Source organism: Peromyscus leucopus, unplaced genomic scaffold, assembly GCF_004664715.2.
Source record: "Peromyscus leucopus breed LL Stock unplaced genomic scaffold, UCI_PerLeu_2.1 scaffold_1578, whole genome shotgun sequence".
Taxonomy (NCBI): Eukaryota; Metazoa; Chordata; class Mammalia; order Rodentia; family Cricetidae; genus Peromyscus; species Peromyscus leucopus.
Window position 1 is genome coordinate 3,137 of NW_023504752.1, and position 18,659 is coordinate 21,795.

Here is an 18,659-nt window from a genome sequence, read left to right on the forward strand (position 1 = left end):
GGCTACCTAGAATTAGGCTTTAAAGAATTCTACCATTTCAAGTTTACCACTAGCTACTAGATACCCATTTACAAACAAGATGTTCACTTTTTTTGTTTCTTTATCGAAAGAAAAATCTACCTTCAGACTATGAGGTTGGTGATGGGGAGGGACTAGAAATCTTCATGAATCTTTACTGTTGATTAGTTAATAGATAATTGGGAAGAGAACAGACAAATTCGAAGTGAATCCTAGGTATCTACCTGCTGTGAGACACAAGAATATATTATAGAGATTCAGCTGTATATAATAAAGCTATACATAGAAATATCAAGGTATTTTTCTAGAGGCATGCCATTTATCAGGGAATATTTGGTGTTATTCAGCCTTTAATATATACCAGCTGTCTTCTTCTGCTATGAAAATCTTGTGTGCTCATATACTACTAGGCCACATGGCAAACAGTTAAGTTTCTCAGTCCTTTTGCTGATCTATTAAGTAACACCTCTACAGAGCCCAGGAGACAGGCAAACTGTAGATGCTTAACCTTTTTTCCTGCAACTGAAGCTCAGACTTTCCTTCCCCATACTGGCCAAATGCCATTCTAGAGCATTTGACTCAGAACAAAAGTTTTTTGCTGATCCAGGTTGGAGTGAAGGGAAGGCAGAATTCCTGGTCAGAGAGTCTCGTGGTTGGAGAGAAGGGAACAAGGCGGATAGGCGGATTTTTTTTTTTTTTTTTTTTTTTTTTTTTGTAGAGAATAAGGATTGGGTCAGGTCAACAGAGTAGAAAGAGAAGAAATTAGCATGGATGGAGAAACTTAAGATGAAGTTGAGATTGAATTTAAGAGCTTACTAAAACTGAGAGGACAGAAAATGAAGGGACAGAGAGGAGCTGAGTTCAGGACAGAATTGAAGCTGTATAGACAGAATTTTGTCTTAGAGAAATAAAGTAAATGGACAAAAGATCATCATGTAAATAGATTCTTTTTCTTCAGATAACCCCATGCTGGACATAGTGTCTTCCCCTTGACTCTGGGAGGAATCGTCTCTGGGCAAGCCCCTGGGAAAATTCCTATATCTACCTTTGGAATTTTCTTTCATCTATCTATCTATCTATCTATCTATCTATCTATCTATCTATCTACCTATTTATCTACCTATCTACACATCTATCTATCTATCTATCCATCTATCTATCTATCTATCTATCTATCTATCTATCTACCTATTTATCTACCCATCTACCCATCTACCCATCTATCTATCTATCTATCTATCATCTATCATCTATCTATTTATAGATATAGCCTCCCTATTTAGCACAGACTGGTCTGCAACTTTCTATGTAGACCTCAAATGGTGCTAGAAACAACTGGGCATTTGATATGGAAGAGTGAACTAGATCTTTATCTCTCTGCCTGCATAAAAATCAACTCAAAATGGACCAACTACCTTCATGTAAGACCTGATTACGCTGAAATTGCTATTAGAAAAGTAGAGGAAACTCACCAAGGTAGAGACATAGGTTAGAACTTTGTGAATTAAATCCATTCATCCAGGAAGAATGGCCAACCATTGATAAATGAGTTGTCAAAAATGTCACCATATGAACTAGTCTGGATATTATCAAAAGAAAAAAATATTTGCCTATGTGTGAATTACACACCCTTGGACATTGTTGGCAGAGCACACATTGATACAATCATCATGAGACACAGTGTGGAGATTTCTCAAAATGTGAAACCATGTCTGCCCTGTGATCCAGTCATCCCAACATTCTGGACATAACAAAGGAAAGGAGGTCAGGATGCCAAAGAGACCTCTGTACTGCCCCATGTATCTGAGACCTATTCCTGACAACCAGGCTATGGAGTTAACCAGCGTGCATCAAGGGGTGAACTGATACAGCACAGTACAGGACCCCTTACAAAACCAAAACCAGACCCTGCTAGATGGCCCATGCTGGCTGTGATTCCACAGGAAGAGACTTGAGCTGCTCTTTTAGTTTCTTCCGACAGCGGTTTGGTTGTAGGGGGCCAGGACTTCTGTCATTTTGGAAGCCTCTCAGTCTCTAGTTCACATGACAGTACAGATCATCCCTTGTCCCTTGAAGGAAACTCTGTCCCCTCAAGAGGATGTGAATGGCAGGGCAGAAATACAAGTTGAAGAGGGAACCAGGTTACAGGCTACACAAAGGCACTGCCTTGTGATTAGTAGTCAGGGCTCTTGTGAGCATTTCCACACCCAATTATAAGGATCTTTTTGATGATGTTGAGCTAGGACAACTGCAGAGAAAAATGGAAGTATTTCAAAATGAATCAAAACCTAATCCTTTAATAATGTATCTACCATACATCCACATGTCTGTTGAAGAAGAATGTAGTTAGGCCTTATAATTCAGGAGGTACAAACCTGTCACCCCAGTATCCAGGATTCTGAACGGGAGTATCAGGAATTGTAGGTCAACCTAGGCTACATAGCAAGACACTGTCTCAGAAAAAGAAAGGGTGATACTGAGACTTATGGTCAACTTGAGCCAACCTGAAGGACATTATGGTATGAAAAATTAACCTTAAAAGAGAGAAATACTTCATATGTGGAGCCTAAAACAAAATTCTCCATTAGTGATAATAGCAGGATAGAGAGATGTTTCTAGGTTGTAGACTAGGCAGTATGTAGGAGGAAGAGGGCAGAGATCTAATGCACAGAGTGAAGACCAAAGTGCATCATGGAGAATTAGTGCTGCTCTCACCACAGGGAGAAATGGTACATTCAGAAGACAGACATGCTGACCAATTCCACCATCAAAATATTCATATAGATATAAATCAGGACATCAGAGCATGTGCTTCAAATATACAAAGGAATTTATTGTAGCAAGAAAACGGTCTCTTTATTCAGATATTTGTGCCATATATCTTTTTGTCTGGTGCCTGTCTTTCTTGGTAACACCTTTGCAGAACAATCTTATGCCAAGCTCTGAGCATATCTTCAATGGATGATCTTCACCTGGATGCACAATGCATAAAGTCATCAGTCACTCAGCTCTCACTGTCTAGGACCTTTCCTTAGAGACTATCTTTATGGTTCAGTTCTCTAGGTATTGGTTGATGTCACTCTCTAAAAGGGGCCCCACTATAAAACGCCCTCAAATTACTGTCAGTGTTCTCTATGTCTGTCCCTTGCAGCTGGCAGTATTTCTGATGAAGAAGTGGTGTCCCTGCATAGGTGATCAAGGAACAGTAACAGAAGATGACTGCATACAGAAGATAGAGGGGATTGAGCAGCACCTCACTCTCACATGGCTCCTGCCAGGACAGAGAGGCATTACCTCAGTGAGGTAAGTCTCCAAGTTGCCTCAGACACTGTTCCACCAAAACAAGGAGTTAGTACAAGGACCTGTGTGCTACCTGGATCAGTAGACATTTTCTCTTGTTGCTCTTAGTCCATCTGCTTGTAAGTTTCTGGCCCAAATTCTCTGTCAATCAGAAGAAGCCTCTTCCATCAAGGAGACCTGAAAACATGGCATTTTGGTAAGATTACTAAATGCTCAGTTGTCCATCACCCTGTAACCAATCATAACTTCCCCATGGCCTGAGCAGAGGAGAGTCACCTGTGTGTCCCCCTTCCATCCAGTGTGTTAGGGCTTGAGTGGCATCTCCTGCTCTAAGCACCATCCAGTTGAAAATGTCTCTTGCTGAGTATGGTCCCAGGAGTCTCTCAGATAGCCCCAGTATAGGGTCACACAGGCAGCAAAGGTCTTTCCCAGCCTGCTGCCTGGGGACACAAAGCCTCAGCAACAGCAATGTCCCTACAGGATGTCAGAAAGAAAACAGCTGGGATCTTTGTATGAAATACTGCTGAAAATAGTATCTTGGGGTGTACTAAGGTGTGGTTTTGGGTATACTACAGTGTGGGCCTAAGGAGGGTTGTGAATTTGACCCCTTAAATCCCTTTAGGTGTCTCTGAGTTATCTTAGGAGGTAGGAATATGGCAGGAGACCATGAGCCACCCAGAGGAACACCCTCACTGTCAGGCTGGGGGTTGCCATTGTTTTTCCATCTACAGATTCTATCCACGATCACGCTTAGAACCAGCTCCATCTCTGAATCCAACTGTCAAACACTCCAGACTTCACCTTGCTTCCACTCAAAGCACAGCTGGTGGGTCTTACCTTGCACAGGAATGGATGCCCTGGGGCAAAATGTGCACCATGGCATGTGCTGGCTTCACATGGCTCCTGCGAAGCAGTAGAGCAGGGTGGTAAGTGATTGCGTTGGGGATAGAGACAGGAACAAGCTGAGTTAGAGGAATTTGAGGCATTTCCAGGAGGGAAATCACATGGAATATGAAATTACCTTGCTTGAATGGGAATCCTCTCCCATTCAAGCAAACTTCACTAGTGTCAACTATGCATGAGGTACATTGGAAGGAGTGTGTGTGTGTGTGTGTGTGTGTGTGTGTGTGTGTGTGTCTGTCCAGATACAGAGTACAGAAGAGTGCATCCACATGACTCAGGTTGCAAAGCAACAAGCAGGTTCACCAGTAATAGTGCTGGGGTGAGGTGTGAAGGTGTCTGGATCTGGTGGGAACAGGAAGCAAGCTGTCTAGTAGGCCAGGATGGTGCTGAGAGCTGCACCATAAATAATGGACTCACCTGTTCCCACGCACTCTACCTTGCCAAATGAGCACAAGATGGACACTCCATGCAAACTCGTCCCTCTGTTTTTGGCTCCAACCTGGTCAGCAATATTCATCTTGAACACATACAAACTGGGCAGACCTCTGGAGTCCTCCTCTGCTTCCAGTGCTGCTGTCTCTTCTAATGACTCATAGGTATACCTGGAGACAGGTAGCTGGACTGATGATCTCTCTGTGCTTGGAAGGTCCTCTGAGGCCTGTTTTCCTAATGACCACAGCACTCCGTGGATCCTTGTTTAAAGGACTTCCGGTCCCACAGAGTGCTTCACTTTACTGGCACAATTGTGGCACCACCAGCCATCATGAACCTACCTACAAGGGAGAGTCAGGAGGATCATGAGTCTGTCAGACCTACCTCCCAGAATTCTTTCTCAGTTCTCATGGTACAGGTGATCTGAGAAGGGTGTGGCATGCCCCCTCCTCCCCTGTCTTCATCTGCAGACACAGGAACCCTTTGCTCCTAGTTTCAGCCTGTGATAGGAACACAGCTTCTAAACTTCCTACCTGGCTCTCCTGCGCCGCGTGCATCTTCAGCATGCTGCTCTCCACTCTCTGGTTTCAGCTTACGGGGAGCACAGTGCCTCCAACAGCACTTGAAACAGACACAAGAAAGAGGCCTCTTAGGAGAATATGCAGGTCTTCTGCTTGGCTGTGCTGGCCCTGTGCAGTGCTGGCCCCTCAGTCTGATTCCTCCTGAGCGTCTGCCCCATTGCTCTCTTCACCCACTCTTCTCCTCATCCATGCCCAGCCTCGGGCCACTCTCCTCTGCTGTCTATCTACATCTAGGTCAAGTTTCTCAGGAAGGATACTGTGGGATTTGCTTTCTGGTGTGATAATATAGTATCACCTATTCCTGCAATCTGTTTATTTAAAAGCATATCATTTAGTCCAGGAAATAGCGTAGTGAGTAAAGGTACTTGACCCCAAGCCTGGGGACCTTAATTCATTCCCTAGGACCCACATGGTATAAAGACAGAACTGATTCTTGCAAGTTAATTTCCACACACATATAGTAAATAGTTTTTTCTTTAAAGAAAAGAACACCATTTTCAAAAAAGGGCCTAGATACATAAGTGCATTGGAGCCTCTCCACCTACCTGTCACCTTGGCTGCCTCCGTGGTCCTTTAAGCTCACAGGCAGGATTTTGTTGCAGCCTAGGCGCTCCCTCTTTTCCGTTGGTAGGCAGCAACACAAACTTCTTAGGCCTTTTATAATACTGCTCTGTAGGCTCTTCCAAATGCGCTTTCTAAAGGGGGCTCTGGGTGCAGTCTGCCTCCGGCCACTGAGGTGTCCCTGGGGTATTTCTGGGGAGGATGGGCTGAGGTCTTTTTCTTGTACAATGGGACCCTCATCCTGGGCCTCCTTGCTGGAGAATGGGGGTGATATATCTTGTGAGGTCATTTTGTTCTTTGAACCAGCTGTAGCCACACTGTGGGGCTGCCCCCTGAGGTCCTCTTGAGGTGAGGTTTGTGGGAGAGATGAGGCGATATTTTCACCTGGTATATTGACATCTTTGCACTGAACTTCCTCCTTTGGGGTGTGATGAGATAAAACCTCCTGTGAGGACGCCTTGTTCTTTGATTTGTTAGGGCCAGCTTTGGACACATTCAGGGATAACTTGTTGGAATAAGTTTCCAGTGCTGAAGACATTCTGGTACATATTTCATCAGAGGTGTTAATAGTGCTCTCTGAATCCCCCCAAGTGCTGTTCATGAAATTAGCCTCCTGTACACAGTAGGGGCAGATTCTGGGAACTGGGGCTGTTTTCTTGTTAGGGCAGTTCACGGTGGGAGGCATACCGTACCGTGTTCTCCCCTTTTTGTCGTTCTCAGGACTCTCAGGTAGAGTGGGCAAAATGGAAGAAGTGGGAAGGATAAGGGCACTAGATCCCCTCTTTATAGTCCCTTTAGGTATCGTGGAAGGCTCTGTAAGGTTCAAGGTTCCAGAAGACTGCTTGGACTGAAGATCTTTTATCAAGTCGTCTTGCCAGGGTGACTGCTGCCTAAGGATCAAGTAGGTGGCCATCACTTGATCAAACTTCTTCTCCTGTAAAGATTCCATTATCTCTCCTTGCTTATAACCGATGACGCCCATGATGACCATCACAGTGGGGTCTAGGTAGCAGTCCTCATTGTTCTCTCTAAAGGGATTGGGAGAACCTTCACTGCCATGCTTTAGCCATTGAAAACTCACAATGTCATCTATTCTTGGTCTTTGTCCAGGATTTACAGTTAACAACTTAGCAATAACATCCCAAAGCTCTGGCGACAGTTTGAATTCAACAGAGTACTTTCCTGCCAAGATCTTCTCCTTTAGTCCTCTAAAGGTAACTCCCTTGAAAGGGAGGCACCCTGTCGACATAAAGTAGAGGACAACCCCCAGACTCCAGATGTCAATTGCTCGGCCATCGTAGCCTCCACCTTCAAAGAGTTCTGGAGCACAATAAGGAAGGGTCCCACAGAAATATGCTAGTTTCTGCCCCATGGTAAGCTTGGTGCCCAGCCCAAAATCAATGAGTTTTATATTGCCTTTGCCATCCACTAAAATATTTTCGGGCTTTAGATCCCTGTGAGCAATCCCTTTACTGTGACAATACTGGAGGGCACACACCATCTGTTTAAATATCTTATGGGACTCCTCCTCCGGTAGGTAGCCAAACTCCACAATCTTGTTCATCAGCTCTCCACCTGTGGCATGTTCCATAACCATGTAAGTGTTATTTGTGGTGTCGATTATGTGCAAAAGTTTAATAATATTGGGATGGTCTAGAGATTTCATTATTTCAATTTCTGATTTGATGAAGATATTCTTTGTGCCTTTTGGAAGAACTTTTACTGCTACCCTTGTCTGGGTGAGTAGATGGCTAGCCAACTTTACTTCTCCGAATGCTCCTCGGCCAAGGGTCTTTAGGATTTTATAGTGCTCTGTTAAAGCCTCTTCGTGAAAGGAGTTGTGCTGTAGGGTTTTGCCTTGAGCCACTTCCCACTTCTTCATCTTTGTTGATATAAATGCTTGTACCAACACGAACTAGTGATGCAAGATAAAAATGAATTAAAAGCGGGTCTAGGAGAAACATTTATAGGTATAAATTCCTGTGGTTAAAAAATATGGATGTCCAAAATAACCTAATGATGCATGTCATGGTCATAGGAAAACAAGAACAAGCCAAACCCCAAAGAAATAGAAGAAATGCTCAAGTCCAGAGCAGAAATTGATGAAATGGAAACTAAAATAATACAAGGACCAAAGTAACAAAGACTTGATTATTTTAAGAATAAATATAATTGAGGTAATCTTAACCAAAATAACTAACAGAAAAATTTAAGATACAAATTAACAATATTAGAGACAAAAGAAGAAACTAATAGAAAACTTTAAGATACAAGTTAATAATATGGGAGACAAAATAACTTGGTATTACCAGAGATACAACTGAAATCCAGACATCGAGACAATCACTAGGGAATGTTTTTAAAATGTTCCAGTGAATTGGAATAGTCTAGAATAAACTTCTAGACACACATTAGCTACCAAAACTCAACTAAGAAATTATAAAACACCTAAACTGAAAGACTGTCAGAGTCAGAGGCAGTGGATGACAATACAAACTGTTTTCTGGACAAAGCAGGGCAGTTGCTCATCTGAGTTTACAGCATTGTGACCTGCTTAAGCTCACTCCAGAAAAAAGTCTCAGCACGAAGAGGGGAGGTCGAACAAGAAGTCATACCCTGATGAGCTATTGACAACTTATAGATTCCAGGAGAGGGAGAACACATTTTAAGGGTGTGGCCCCTGCTGGTGGGACTGACCACGCTTCAGTAGAAGGCCATATATCCAAAAGTATAAGGACAACAGAAACTGTACTTGATGCTGAAAAACAAAACAAAAAGACACAAATTTGGGTGGCAGGAAAGGGAGTATAGAAGATCTGAGAGAAATTGGAACAAGGGATAAACATGACCAAAATATATTGTATGAAATTCTCAAAGAACTAATTTAAAACAGAAAGAAAAGCAACAAAATTGAAATAGTAATTTAAAATAATCTCTTGACAAACAAACAACAACAACAAAAACTCCAGGACCAGACAAACTCATTGGTGATTTCTATCAGACCTCTGAAGATCAGAGTACAGAGCTAAGCCACTAGTTAACCATAGAGGCCAGGTGTTGATGGCTCACACTTTTAATCCCAGCACTCAGGAGGCAGAGGGAGATGAATTTCTATAAGTTTAAGACCACTCTGGGCTACATGAGATTGATCTAGTCTAAAAGAAAAACAGAGCCAGCTGGTGATGGCTCACACCTTTAATCCCAGCACTAGGAAGATGTAGACCTAAAGAGATATGGCTGGGCAGAGAGAGGAATATAAGATGGGAGGAGACAGGAGCTCATTGTATTCAGTCTGAGGATTCCTGGAGACAGACTCTTGTACTCTTTCATTCTGAGGATGGCTAGAGGTAAGAAGTCTCTCTAGAGGCTGGCTTTTTTGTCTTAATGATTTTCAGGAAAGCTTTGTTAGAGCATACATAAAATATCACCAAGATATCAATGCTTCTCAGACGATTGCATGAAATGAAAAGGGGAAGGATGCTTCCAGATGCATCCTAGGAGCCTGTATTACTCAGGTACCTAAACCAGATGGATACAGTAACAAGAAAAAGGTAAAATCAACATCCTTGGTGAACATGGATGCAACAGTCCTTAGGAAGAGTACTTAATAGTTCAAAAAAAATTCAACAGCACTTACAAGGACCATACTTCGTGATGAAGATGGGTTCACCCAGTCATGTAAGGGCTTCAACATATGCCAACTGATTAGCAATGTTGTGCAGAAACAGAAGGGCAAGAATCACATACTTAGCCGAAAAGAGTGAAATTGTCATTTTTTCAGGGAAAACGCATAGACCCGGAAACCATGGTGTTGTGTATAACAAGCCAGTCCCACAAGACATTTTTTTTTTTTCAAATCCTGGATCTCAGGTTGGGGAGCAGACCTGATAGTAAAAGGGAATGATTAGGTATGTGAAGGGGAAAGAGGAGGGGGTAAGTATATAGAGTAGGTGAATATTATCAAAGTACATTATGTGCAGATACAGAAATGTTACAGTGAAGTTTTTTACTTTATATGCTTAATATTTACTAAAACAAAATCTTTAAAACGTAAAAAGAAACAAAGAAAATGAGTAGTTAGAAAAAGAAAAATGGAGGATAGCTAACAAAGAAAATTTAAAATATGTAAAAATTAACATCTAAAACCAGAAACATAAATTACAAAAAAATAAAATGAAAAACTAAAACCAATACCCCCAAAGCACAACCAGCAAAGTGAGAGGAAAAACTCACTCTGTCAAGTACAACAAGTCACCAGCATCCGAGTCCAAAACTTCACCAGTATCCAGGTCCAAAACTTTCACCCACGTCCAAGTCCCACAGATCACCACCCAACAGCTCTCTGTACTAGAAGGACAAAACCCAGCCCTAGGCAGTGTGTTATATGCACAGGTGTCAGTCATTCCTCACAGTGGCTCCTTGTGAGGTCAGAGCAAGACATGGACCAATGAGGGATGGGCACACTCCTGTCAAAGGACTGTGTTAACTACTCTGCAGTCACTGCTACCAAGTGCCCCACAGAAAGTAACATAAGGAAGGGTTCCTTTCTGCTCACACTTTGTGAGAACAGGGAAAGCATGGTAGCAGGAATAGTTGGTGTTAGCATGTGGCTGCTTACACTGTACTTGTGGTCACCCCACCTCCAACACCAGGCTAACAAACTGCTTCCTGGAGCTAGACCCCCCACTAAAGCTAGGCCCCAACTTCCCAAGACAATCACCTGCTGGAGAGCACAAGTTCAAACACAAAAATGTCTACATGGGACATTTTACAAGCAAACCCTAGGAAGAACTGGCTCCACTTTAACAGTAGTAACAACAGAAATGGTAACAATGAAAATATGGGCCCCTAAAACTCTGTGTTTTATTGGGTATAGACTCTGATATCTATCAGTAAGAAAGTGAACCCAGAGCATGTTCCAATGACCTTTGCAAGTAAGATCAAAAATGCTGTGATAACAGCTGACTGTTACAGACCTCAACATATCTACATTCAGAGTAGATATGTTAAAATTCATATATTTGGAGTGCATGAGGTGTATTTTTGGATATATGAGGGCTGCTTTCTTGTTCTAACATGGAAGTTTGTTATATGTTTCCACATGACCCTAGGAAGGACTATACTCTCTTTCAGGCCCTGTTCGATAAGCAACACATCCTGTCATGATGGTGACTCTCCTGGGTTGGTGCCTCCAAAGGCTCCCAACTCTCAATATTATCATTGCTTTAGGAGTGAAAATTCAACATGGACTTGGAGGGACACATGTTCCAACATGATACCCCACAAACTAGAGCTGGTCACCACTAGACGTGACCTGCCAGAGGTGAGTCATTACAGTTCTCCTCACAGACATCCGGCAGGCTCTCAAAGACAAGGTAGAAATTCCTTATGTAAGGTCTGAGGACCTGCTCATTATCAAAGTAGTCATGTTGAAATGAAGGAGCCCAAGGAGTAGGGAGAAATATTTGCCTGACCAGATGGATATGAAAGTTTTAATGAATAATAGGCACTTAGGCAGACACACAGGCAGGTGAATTATGAGAGAGTCCCTTGCATTACAGTGAATGGGGTCCATTTTTACAGCCATTAAGAAATATCTGGCCTTATCTCTTGGGCCATTTGTGTGGCCTCTTATTTGAATAGTTCAGAGGACAGATCACTATGTTTTATAACACCATTGGCTTCCTTTTGTGAAACTGACCGTTTGGGGTGAGGTACCAGGGCTGTTGAGTTAGATTCTAACTGCCTGTTAAGGTATCACAAACAGTATCAGCTCCTGCCATTTATGTCAACGTGGGTAAAATGCGAGAGTAAAGGGCTGAGCAAAAGAAGCCTCAAGAGAGGGAAAATATGCATAGAGGGTCGTAAAGCAAGGCTGCCCACTCTCTCCATAACTATTCAATATAGTAATCAAAATTCTAGCTAGAGCAACAAGACGACAAAAGGAGATCAAGGGGATACAAATTGGAAGGGAAAAAGCCAAACTTTCGCTATTTGCAGATGATATGACAGTCTATATAAGTGACCCCAAATATTCCACCATGGAACTCCTACAGCTGGTAAATACCTTCAGTAATGTGTCAGGATACAAGATTAAATTAAAAAAAATCAGTAGCCCTATTATCTACTAATTATAAATGGGCTGAGAAAGAAATTAGAGAAACATCACCCTTTAAAATAGTCACAAATAACATAAAATATCTTGGGAGTAACTCTAACCAAACAAGGAAAATATCTGTGGGACAAGAGCTTTGAGTCTTTGAAGAAAGAAGTTAAAGAGGATATCAGAAAATAGAAAGATCTCCTATGTTTGTGGATAGGTGGGATCAACCTAGTAAAAATGGCAATCTTACCAAAAGCAATCTATAGATTCAATGCAATCCGCCATCAAAATCCCAATGCAATTCTTCACAGAACTTGAAGGAACAATACTCAACTTCATAGGGAAAAACAAAAATCCCAGGATAGGCAAAACAATCTTATACAACAAAGGAACTTCCGAAGGCATTCCCATGCCTGACTTCAAGCTCTGCTATAGTGCTATAATAATAAAAACAGCTTGGTATTGGCATAAAAACAGACACATTGATCAATGGAATCAAACCGGGGACCCTGACATTAACATATACAGCTATGAACACTTGATTTTTGACAAAGAAGTGAAAATTATACAATGGGGAAAAAGCATCTTCAACAGATGGTTCTGGCATAACTGGATCTACATGTAGAAGAATCCAAATAGATCCATACCTATCACCATGTACAAATCTCAAGTCCTGATGAATCAAAGACCTCAATATAAATACAGTTATACTGAATCTCATAGAAGAGAAAGTGGGAAATAGCCTTGAATGCATGGGCATAAGAGACATCTTCCTAAATATAACACCACTAGCACAGACACTGAGAGAAATAATTAATAAATGGGACCTCTTGAAACTGAGAAACTTCTGTAAGGCAAAGGACACTGTCAATAAGACAAAAAGGCAGCCTATAGAGTAGGAAAAGATCTTTATCAACCCCACATCAGACAGAGGGCTGATCTCCAAATTATATAAAGAACTCAAGAAACTAGACAGCAAAATATCAAAAAATTCGATTTAAAAATGGGCCACAGAACTAAACAGATAATTCTCAACAGAAGAATCTCAAATGGTCAGATGATATTTAAAGAAATGTTCAAAATCCTTAGCTGTCAGGAAAATGCAAAACAAAGCAACAATGAGATACCATCTTATGCCTGTCAGAATGGCTAAAATAATAAAAACAGAAGACAGTTTATGTTGGAGAAGATGTGGAGAAAGGGGAACACTCCTCCACTGCTGGGGGGAATGCAATCTTGTACAGCCACTCTGGAAATCAATATGGCAGTAACTCTGAAAATTGGTAATCCACATACCTCAACACCCAGCAATACCACTCCTAGGCAATACCCAAAAGTTGCCCAACCATGCCACAAGGACATTTGCTCATCCATGTTCATAGCAGCATTATTTGTAATAGCCAGAACCTGGAAACATTCTAGATGCCCTTCAACAGAAGAATGGATAAAGAAAATGTGGTACATTTACATAGTGGAGTATTATGTAGCAGTAAAAAATAATGTTATCATAAAATTTGTAGGCAAATGGATGGACCTAGAAAAAAATCATCCTGAGTGAGGTAACCCAGACCCAGAAAGACAAAACAGTATGTACTCAGTCATATGTGAATAATAGAAGCAAAGCAAATGATAACAGGGCCACAGTCCACATCCCAGAGAATCAAGGTAAAGAGGGGGACACTAAGAGGGACACACATGGATGTCTCAGGAAGGGGGAAAGATTAAGACTCCTGGGCAAACTATAGAGAGTGTGGAATAGAGAGGAGGGGGATAGGAGGGAATGAGAGGTAGGAACATGGGGGAGAGATAGGGAGGGAGAGCGATGAAAGAGATATCTTGACAGAGTGTACCATTAAGGGGATGGGGAGACATCTGCAACTAGGGAAAACCCTGGGAACTCACCAGCTTGTCCCCAACAAAAACTCATAGCAATGGTAGAGAGGGTTCTTCAACTAGCCTTCCCCTTCACTCAGATTGGTGTCTACCCTAATTGTCATCATAGAACCTACATCTAATGACTGATGGAAACAGATGCAGAGACCCACAGCCAAGCACTTAGCCAAGACCCTGGAGTTGAAGAGAAGGAGGAAGGATTATAAGAGTAAGGAGAGGGGTCAGAATCACGATGGGAAAAACTATAGAAACAGCTGACCCAATGTAATGGGAGCTCATGGCCTCTGGACTGACAGCTGAAGAGCCAATATAGGACCAAACTAGGCCCTCTGATTGTGGGTGAAATTTGCATCGCTTGATGTAAATGTGTTTGTTGGTCTCCTGGCATTGTGACCAAGACTTACCCCAGGTACACAAACTGGCTTTTAAGACTCCATTCCCTATAGTATACTGCCTTACTCAGGCTCGATGCAGGCTGGAGGGGCTAGGTCTAGACCCAACATGATATAACAGCCTGTGTTGACTACCTAAGAGAGGACTTACTCTCTATGAAGAGGGGATGGGGGTGGAATGGGGGTATGTGAGAGGAGAAGGAGAAGAGGAGAGAGGAACTGGCTGGTATGTAAAACGCAAAAGAAAATCTTCTTTTAAATAAAAAAAATTATAAAAATAAAAAACAAACGAACAACAACAACAAAAAGAATCTCCAAACAACCAAGACTGTTGACAAGACTACATGTTGCTCTCCACAAACTTATGGCAAAGCCAGATTGCTGAAGATATCACCTACACAATTCACTGACCATGAAGGAGTCAATATACACACAACCTCAGCCCCTATGTGCAGGAGTCTTTGGTAGAGAAAGATACTCTCCACGATACTAAGGAAAAATGAAACAACTAACACAACCACAAAACCTTTGACTTACTAATGTCCTACCTGCAAGATATGCTAGGGCAATCGTGGGGCAAAGCTTGTCAAGTAACCAACCAATATCTGATTTGACTTAAGGCCTCCTCCACTAGATGAAAACTGTACCCAACACTGCTTAGATGGCCGAGAACCTAAGACAAGATTGCCCAAGAACCTAAGGTAAAACCAAATACTAAAACAAATAATAAAAACATAGCTATAAAGTGATTCCTAATGACATTCTGCTATACTTATATATCAGTGCCTTGTTCAGTCATCATTAGAGAAGCTTCTTTCTGTAGCTGATGAGAACAAATACAGAGACCCACACCCAAGCATTATATAGAGAAAGGAGATCTTGAAACTCTCATCCCTAAAAGGGAAGCCTTCATCAGATCCCTCTCCTCAGATCTCAGGGAACTCCTCTGAAGAAGAGGCAGAAAGAATGTAAAATCCATTGGGTACAGAGGACACACACACAAAAAAAAAAAAAAAAAACAAAAAAAACAAGAAAAACAAAACAAAGTAAATAAAGCCAATATGAACTCATGGAGACCAAGACAGCATCCACAGGGCCTGCACAGATCTGAGGTCCTAGAGTTGAATGGAGAGATGGACACAAGTTCCCATCCATAATCCAGAAGGTGTCTCCAATTGATAACCTCTTTCAAATCAAAATTTAGTTTTCTCCAAGGGAGTTTCACTGGAGAAGCAAAGTACTGTTAAGGGTAGGCTGTATCCTCTGAAGTAGATGGCCAACAGAAAATAAACTCAGTGGAGTTTTTGAAGTTCCTTGCTTCATTATGCATGTCATGGATTTTCTTTTTATCTTATTTTTTAATTATTTATTTATATATTTTTCTCTCTTTTTATGTTATAGGTCTTTTGTGTATATATCTTGACTTCATGCTTATTGTTTTTATGGGGTTCCTGAATATGCCATAAATTGGGTCTCTGATTCTTATGCATTCCCTTATGCAATTTTCTTTCTGTTTGTTTTATCCTATTCTGATGTGTTATATTTATGTTATTTTATCTTGTTATTTCAAAAGAGATTGAATTCCACAAAGGACTAAGGATATAGTTAAGTGGTAGAATATTTACCTACTGATGCAGAATATTCTGTGTGAGTCAGTCTGGCCAAGTGAAAGACAGGATTCAAGACTTACAGGAGCTGACTCACAAACTACATCTTCCAGGGGCTGACTCCTTTGCAGTACTCTCCTTTGGGTCTCTCTTAGGACCCTGACTCCTCCTACCCCTCCCTTTGCCTGTCTCCTTGAGTCTCTTTTCTCCTTGGATCCAGAGATTCCACTAAAGCCTTAGGACCTGACCTACCTTGGCAAGGCAGAGTGGGGTAGTCAACCCTCCAGTGTTGTTTGTTTACAGTTTGAGAAGGGCCTGGAGGCAGGTGAAGTGTGTGGCAGTTCTCTGCCTAGGTGTCAGTGTGGCCACATTTGAAGCTGGTCCCAGGTGGAGTCTCTTTGTGCCACATAATCATGATTACTCTCTATCTCGGCAGGACTTTTCCAGAAAAAAAAAAAAAACTGGCAAAATTACACAGACACTTGTGACAAAATTTCCCTGGGTTTTCTACTATTACCTACCTGACTGTTTCTTCACCCTCAACTTTTGACTGACCTACTCCCCCAAAAATTCAGCTTAAAGAAGTCAGATGATAACCACAATCAGCCCCTATCATCAGCAAAATGTTGGAATGTTATGTCCCAATCCCCCTCCAATTGCAGTGCCACTGACAATGTCCTAAATAACAGTCTGGGTTCAGGTCAAACCAGACTCTTGATAGATTCAACAGAAGATTACTGATGTATACACCCAGTACTCCTCAGAAATCTGTGAAATGGATTTCTGTCTGCTAAGAAGAGCTTACACTTTCTTATCTCTCCCTACCTCAGCAAATGAGGCATCTTGGTCCCTATTAGCACATACCCATAACACATCAAAGTTCCAGGCTGGCTGCTGGTCTCTTATGGCTCTCAATCCTCCTTACCAGGATCTTCTGGACTGCATACTTCCCCACTTCTTTAAAATAGGCATGGCTTTCCTTACCATTCTGCTGTCCTCTGCCTCCCAAGGGGTAGTCATGGCAGCTTTGGACTTCTCCAAATGGTTTTTGCTTCCCTTTGCCCCCAAGAAGTAACCATGCCAGCTTTGAACTCCCCTAATAATCCTTCCTTCAACTCCACCCATGGAGTGGCCTGGTTCAAGGTTTTACTACTCCATCCCTTACACTTACATTTGTGTCTCAGTGGGTGTATACATGTGAATGAAGGCACCTATGGAGACTAGAAGTGTTGAACACATGGAGCTGAAATTACACCAGTTGTTTGTGTGTCACCTTGTGTGGGTGCCAGGAATTGGACATCCATCCTCTTCAATAGCAAGAGGTACTCTTAACCAATATTTCTGACCCCACACTCTCTGGATTTTTATAACTGTGGATAGAATGCTAATTTCTGTCTTATAGTCCTCTTAGCCTTCACCTAAATCTGAGGTTAAGATAGACCAAATTCTATCAAGTACACAAAGATCCAACAGTATCAATTAAATGTCATTCTTAAGTTTTCTAGTGTCAGAAGGTGATAGCTGTTTATGTGTACAGACTTTCTCGTGTTTCCCCCAGGTCTTTTGTAGACAAATGCTGTACAAAGCACTAATTACTCCTTAAACAGTGCTCATATTTATCCACTGTACATTTTGGGAACTAAGAAACTGACCTATCTCCTGTTTCAGCATCTTCATGAATCTTTTTTTATTTTTTTTATTTTTCCATCACAGGCAATTTATTTTGTTCTATTCATTCACAGTTAATACAGAAAATACTTGGAAACATTTCCATATAATGTTTGACACAGAAATCATCAAATAGAAGTATACAATGTTGACAGGAGGCAGTACATTTATAATTTATAACCCCAAATGTATTTATAAATTAGAAATGGAAAGATCTACAAATGAAATTATGAAGGTTCACCAAAGTCATTTAATCTGTCAGTTTCTCATTCATTTTTATGTCTTAATAATATTCTATTGTATGAATAAGCCACATTTTATTTCTCTCCAGTATTTGATAGCTATTTGAGTTGTTTTAACTTTTTTACTATTAGCAACACACTGCTGTAAACCTTCATGTACATGTTTCATAGGTGCACATTTTCAGTAGTTTGAGGATATATTCCTAAGGGTAGAATTGTTGAGTAACAGAGTAACAATGTTTTGCATTTTGACCAACCACCAAACTGTTTTGCCAAAGTGGCACACCATTTTACAATCTCACCAAATCCTTGTTTTTAAGGCTCTGATTTTTGTACAAAAGCATTCAATCATTCTGTCAGACCAAACCAGGAAAAGTAAGCTATAGTTCAGAGCTGTTCTATTCCATTTACTATGCAAAGCCATTCTTGGCGTTTGCAACTCTCAGCCCTTTTGAGTATTCTTGCAGTGTTCACCTTTTCCTCCACCACTTTTTTTTCTTCTTCTTTTTTTTTCTGGTTTATTTCTATCTATTACAAATGTATAAAAAATCCTCCATCAACGCTGCTGATAGAAGCAGAACCTTGAGAAATATACCTTTGGTTTGCCTCAGAAAAGGAACACATATTGCACTGTAAAGTTTATAATATTGGCGCAAAAATTGTGGTAATGTTACAATACCAGTTTTAAGAGTTTAGTGACTAATGGGGAGCCGATGGGATACATGCAGAACTGTGAAAGCGATCTCACTTAGCCAGCTGTACACGTAGACTGTAAATCTACATTCAGATCAATTCTGAACTAAAACTATCATCTCAGTTTATCTGTTGAGGTCAACCAGGAAACCCTAGAATATACCTTGATTTTTACAAAAAACAAAATAGGGGAGGGGTTTCTTCAGCATTTCAGTCCTAACAGGCAAAGTGTTCTCTCACTGTCAACATAGAATGAACTGCTGCTG

At 41.3% G+C, this 18,659-nt stretch overlaps 1 protein-coding gene across 6 annotated transcripts; it reads right to left on the reverse strand.

Moving 5' to 3' along the window:
* Window positions 1-2,827: 2,827 nt before the first annotated feature.
* On the reverse strand, window positions 2,828-10,888 carry LOC114689216 (sperm motility kinase X-like). 6 transcript variants are annotated; one of them, XM_037201834.1, is made up of 8 exons: window positions 10,029-10,887; window positions 5,780-7,710; window positions 5,187-5,274; window positions 4,639-4,823; window positions 4,156-4,221; window positions 3,595-3,792; window positions 3,392-3,495; window positions 2,828-2,990 (listed from the first exon to the last, which is right to left on the reverse strand). In XM_037201834.1, the coding sequence occupies exons 2-3, from the start codon at window positions 7,675-7,677 to the stop codon at window positions 5,241-5,243; spliced, it is 1,932 nt and encodes a 643-aa protein (XP_037057729.1). In that variant the 5' UTR covers window positions 7,678-7,710; window positions 10,029-10,887; the 3' UTR covers window positions 2,828-2,990; window positions 3,392-3,495; window positions 3,595-3,792; window positions 4,156-4,221; window positions 4,639-4,823; window positions 5,187-5,240. The 6 variants fall into 6 exon arrangements, with proteins under 6 accessions (XP_037057729.1, XP_037057728.1, XP_037057727.1 ...); XM_037201833.1 differs by having other exon boundaries at window positions 3,595-4,221; XM_037201832.1 differs by having other exon boundaries at window positions 4,156-4,823.
* Window positions 10,889-18,659: the final 7,771 nt, after the last annotated feature.

Bases quoted from the DNA above. Each gene is read 5' to 3' on its own strand.
- LOC114689216 (XM_037201831.1), bottom strand. From the start codon at position 7,677: ATGAAGAAGTGGGAAGTGGCTCAAGGCAAAACCCTACAGCACAACTCC. The intron at 5,275-5,779 runs GTAGGTGGAGAG...GTCTGTTTCAAG, and splicing joins GGAGGCAGCCAAGGTGACAG to TGCTGTTGGAGGCACTGTGC.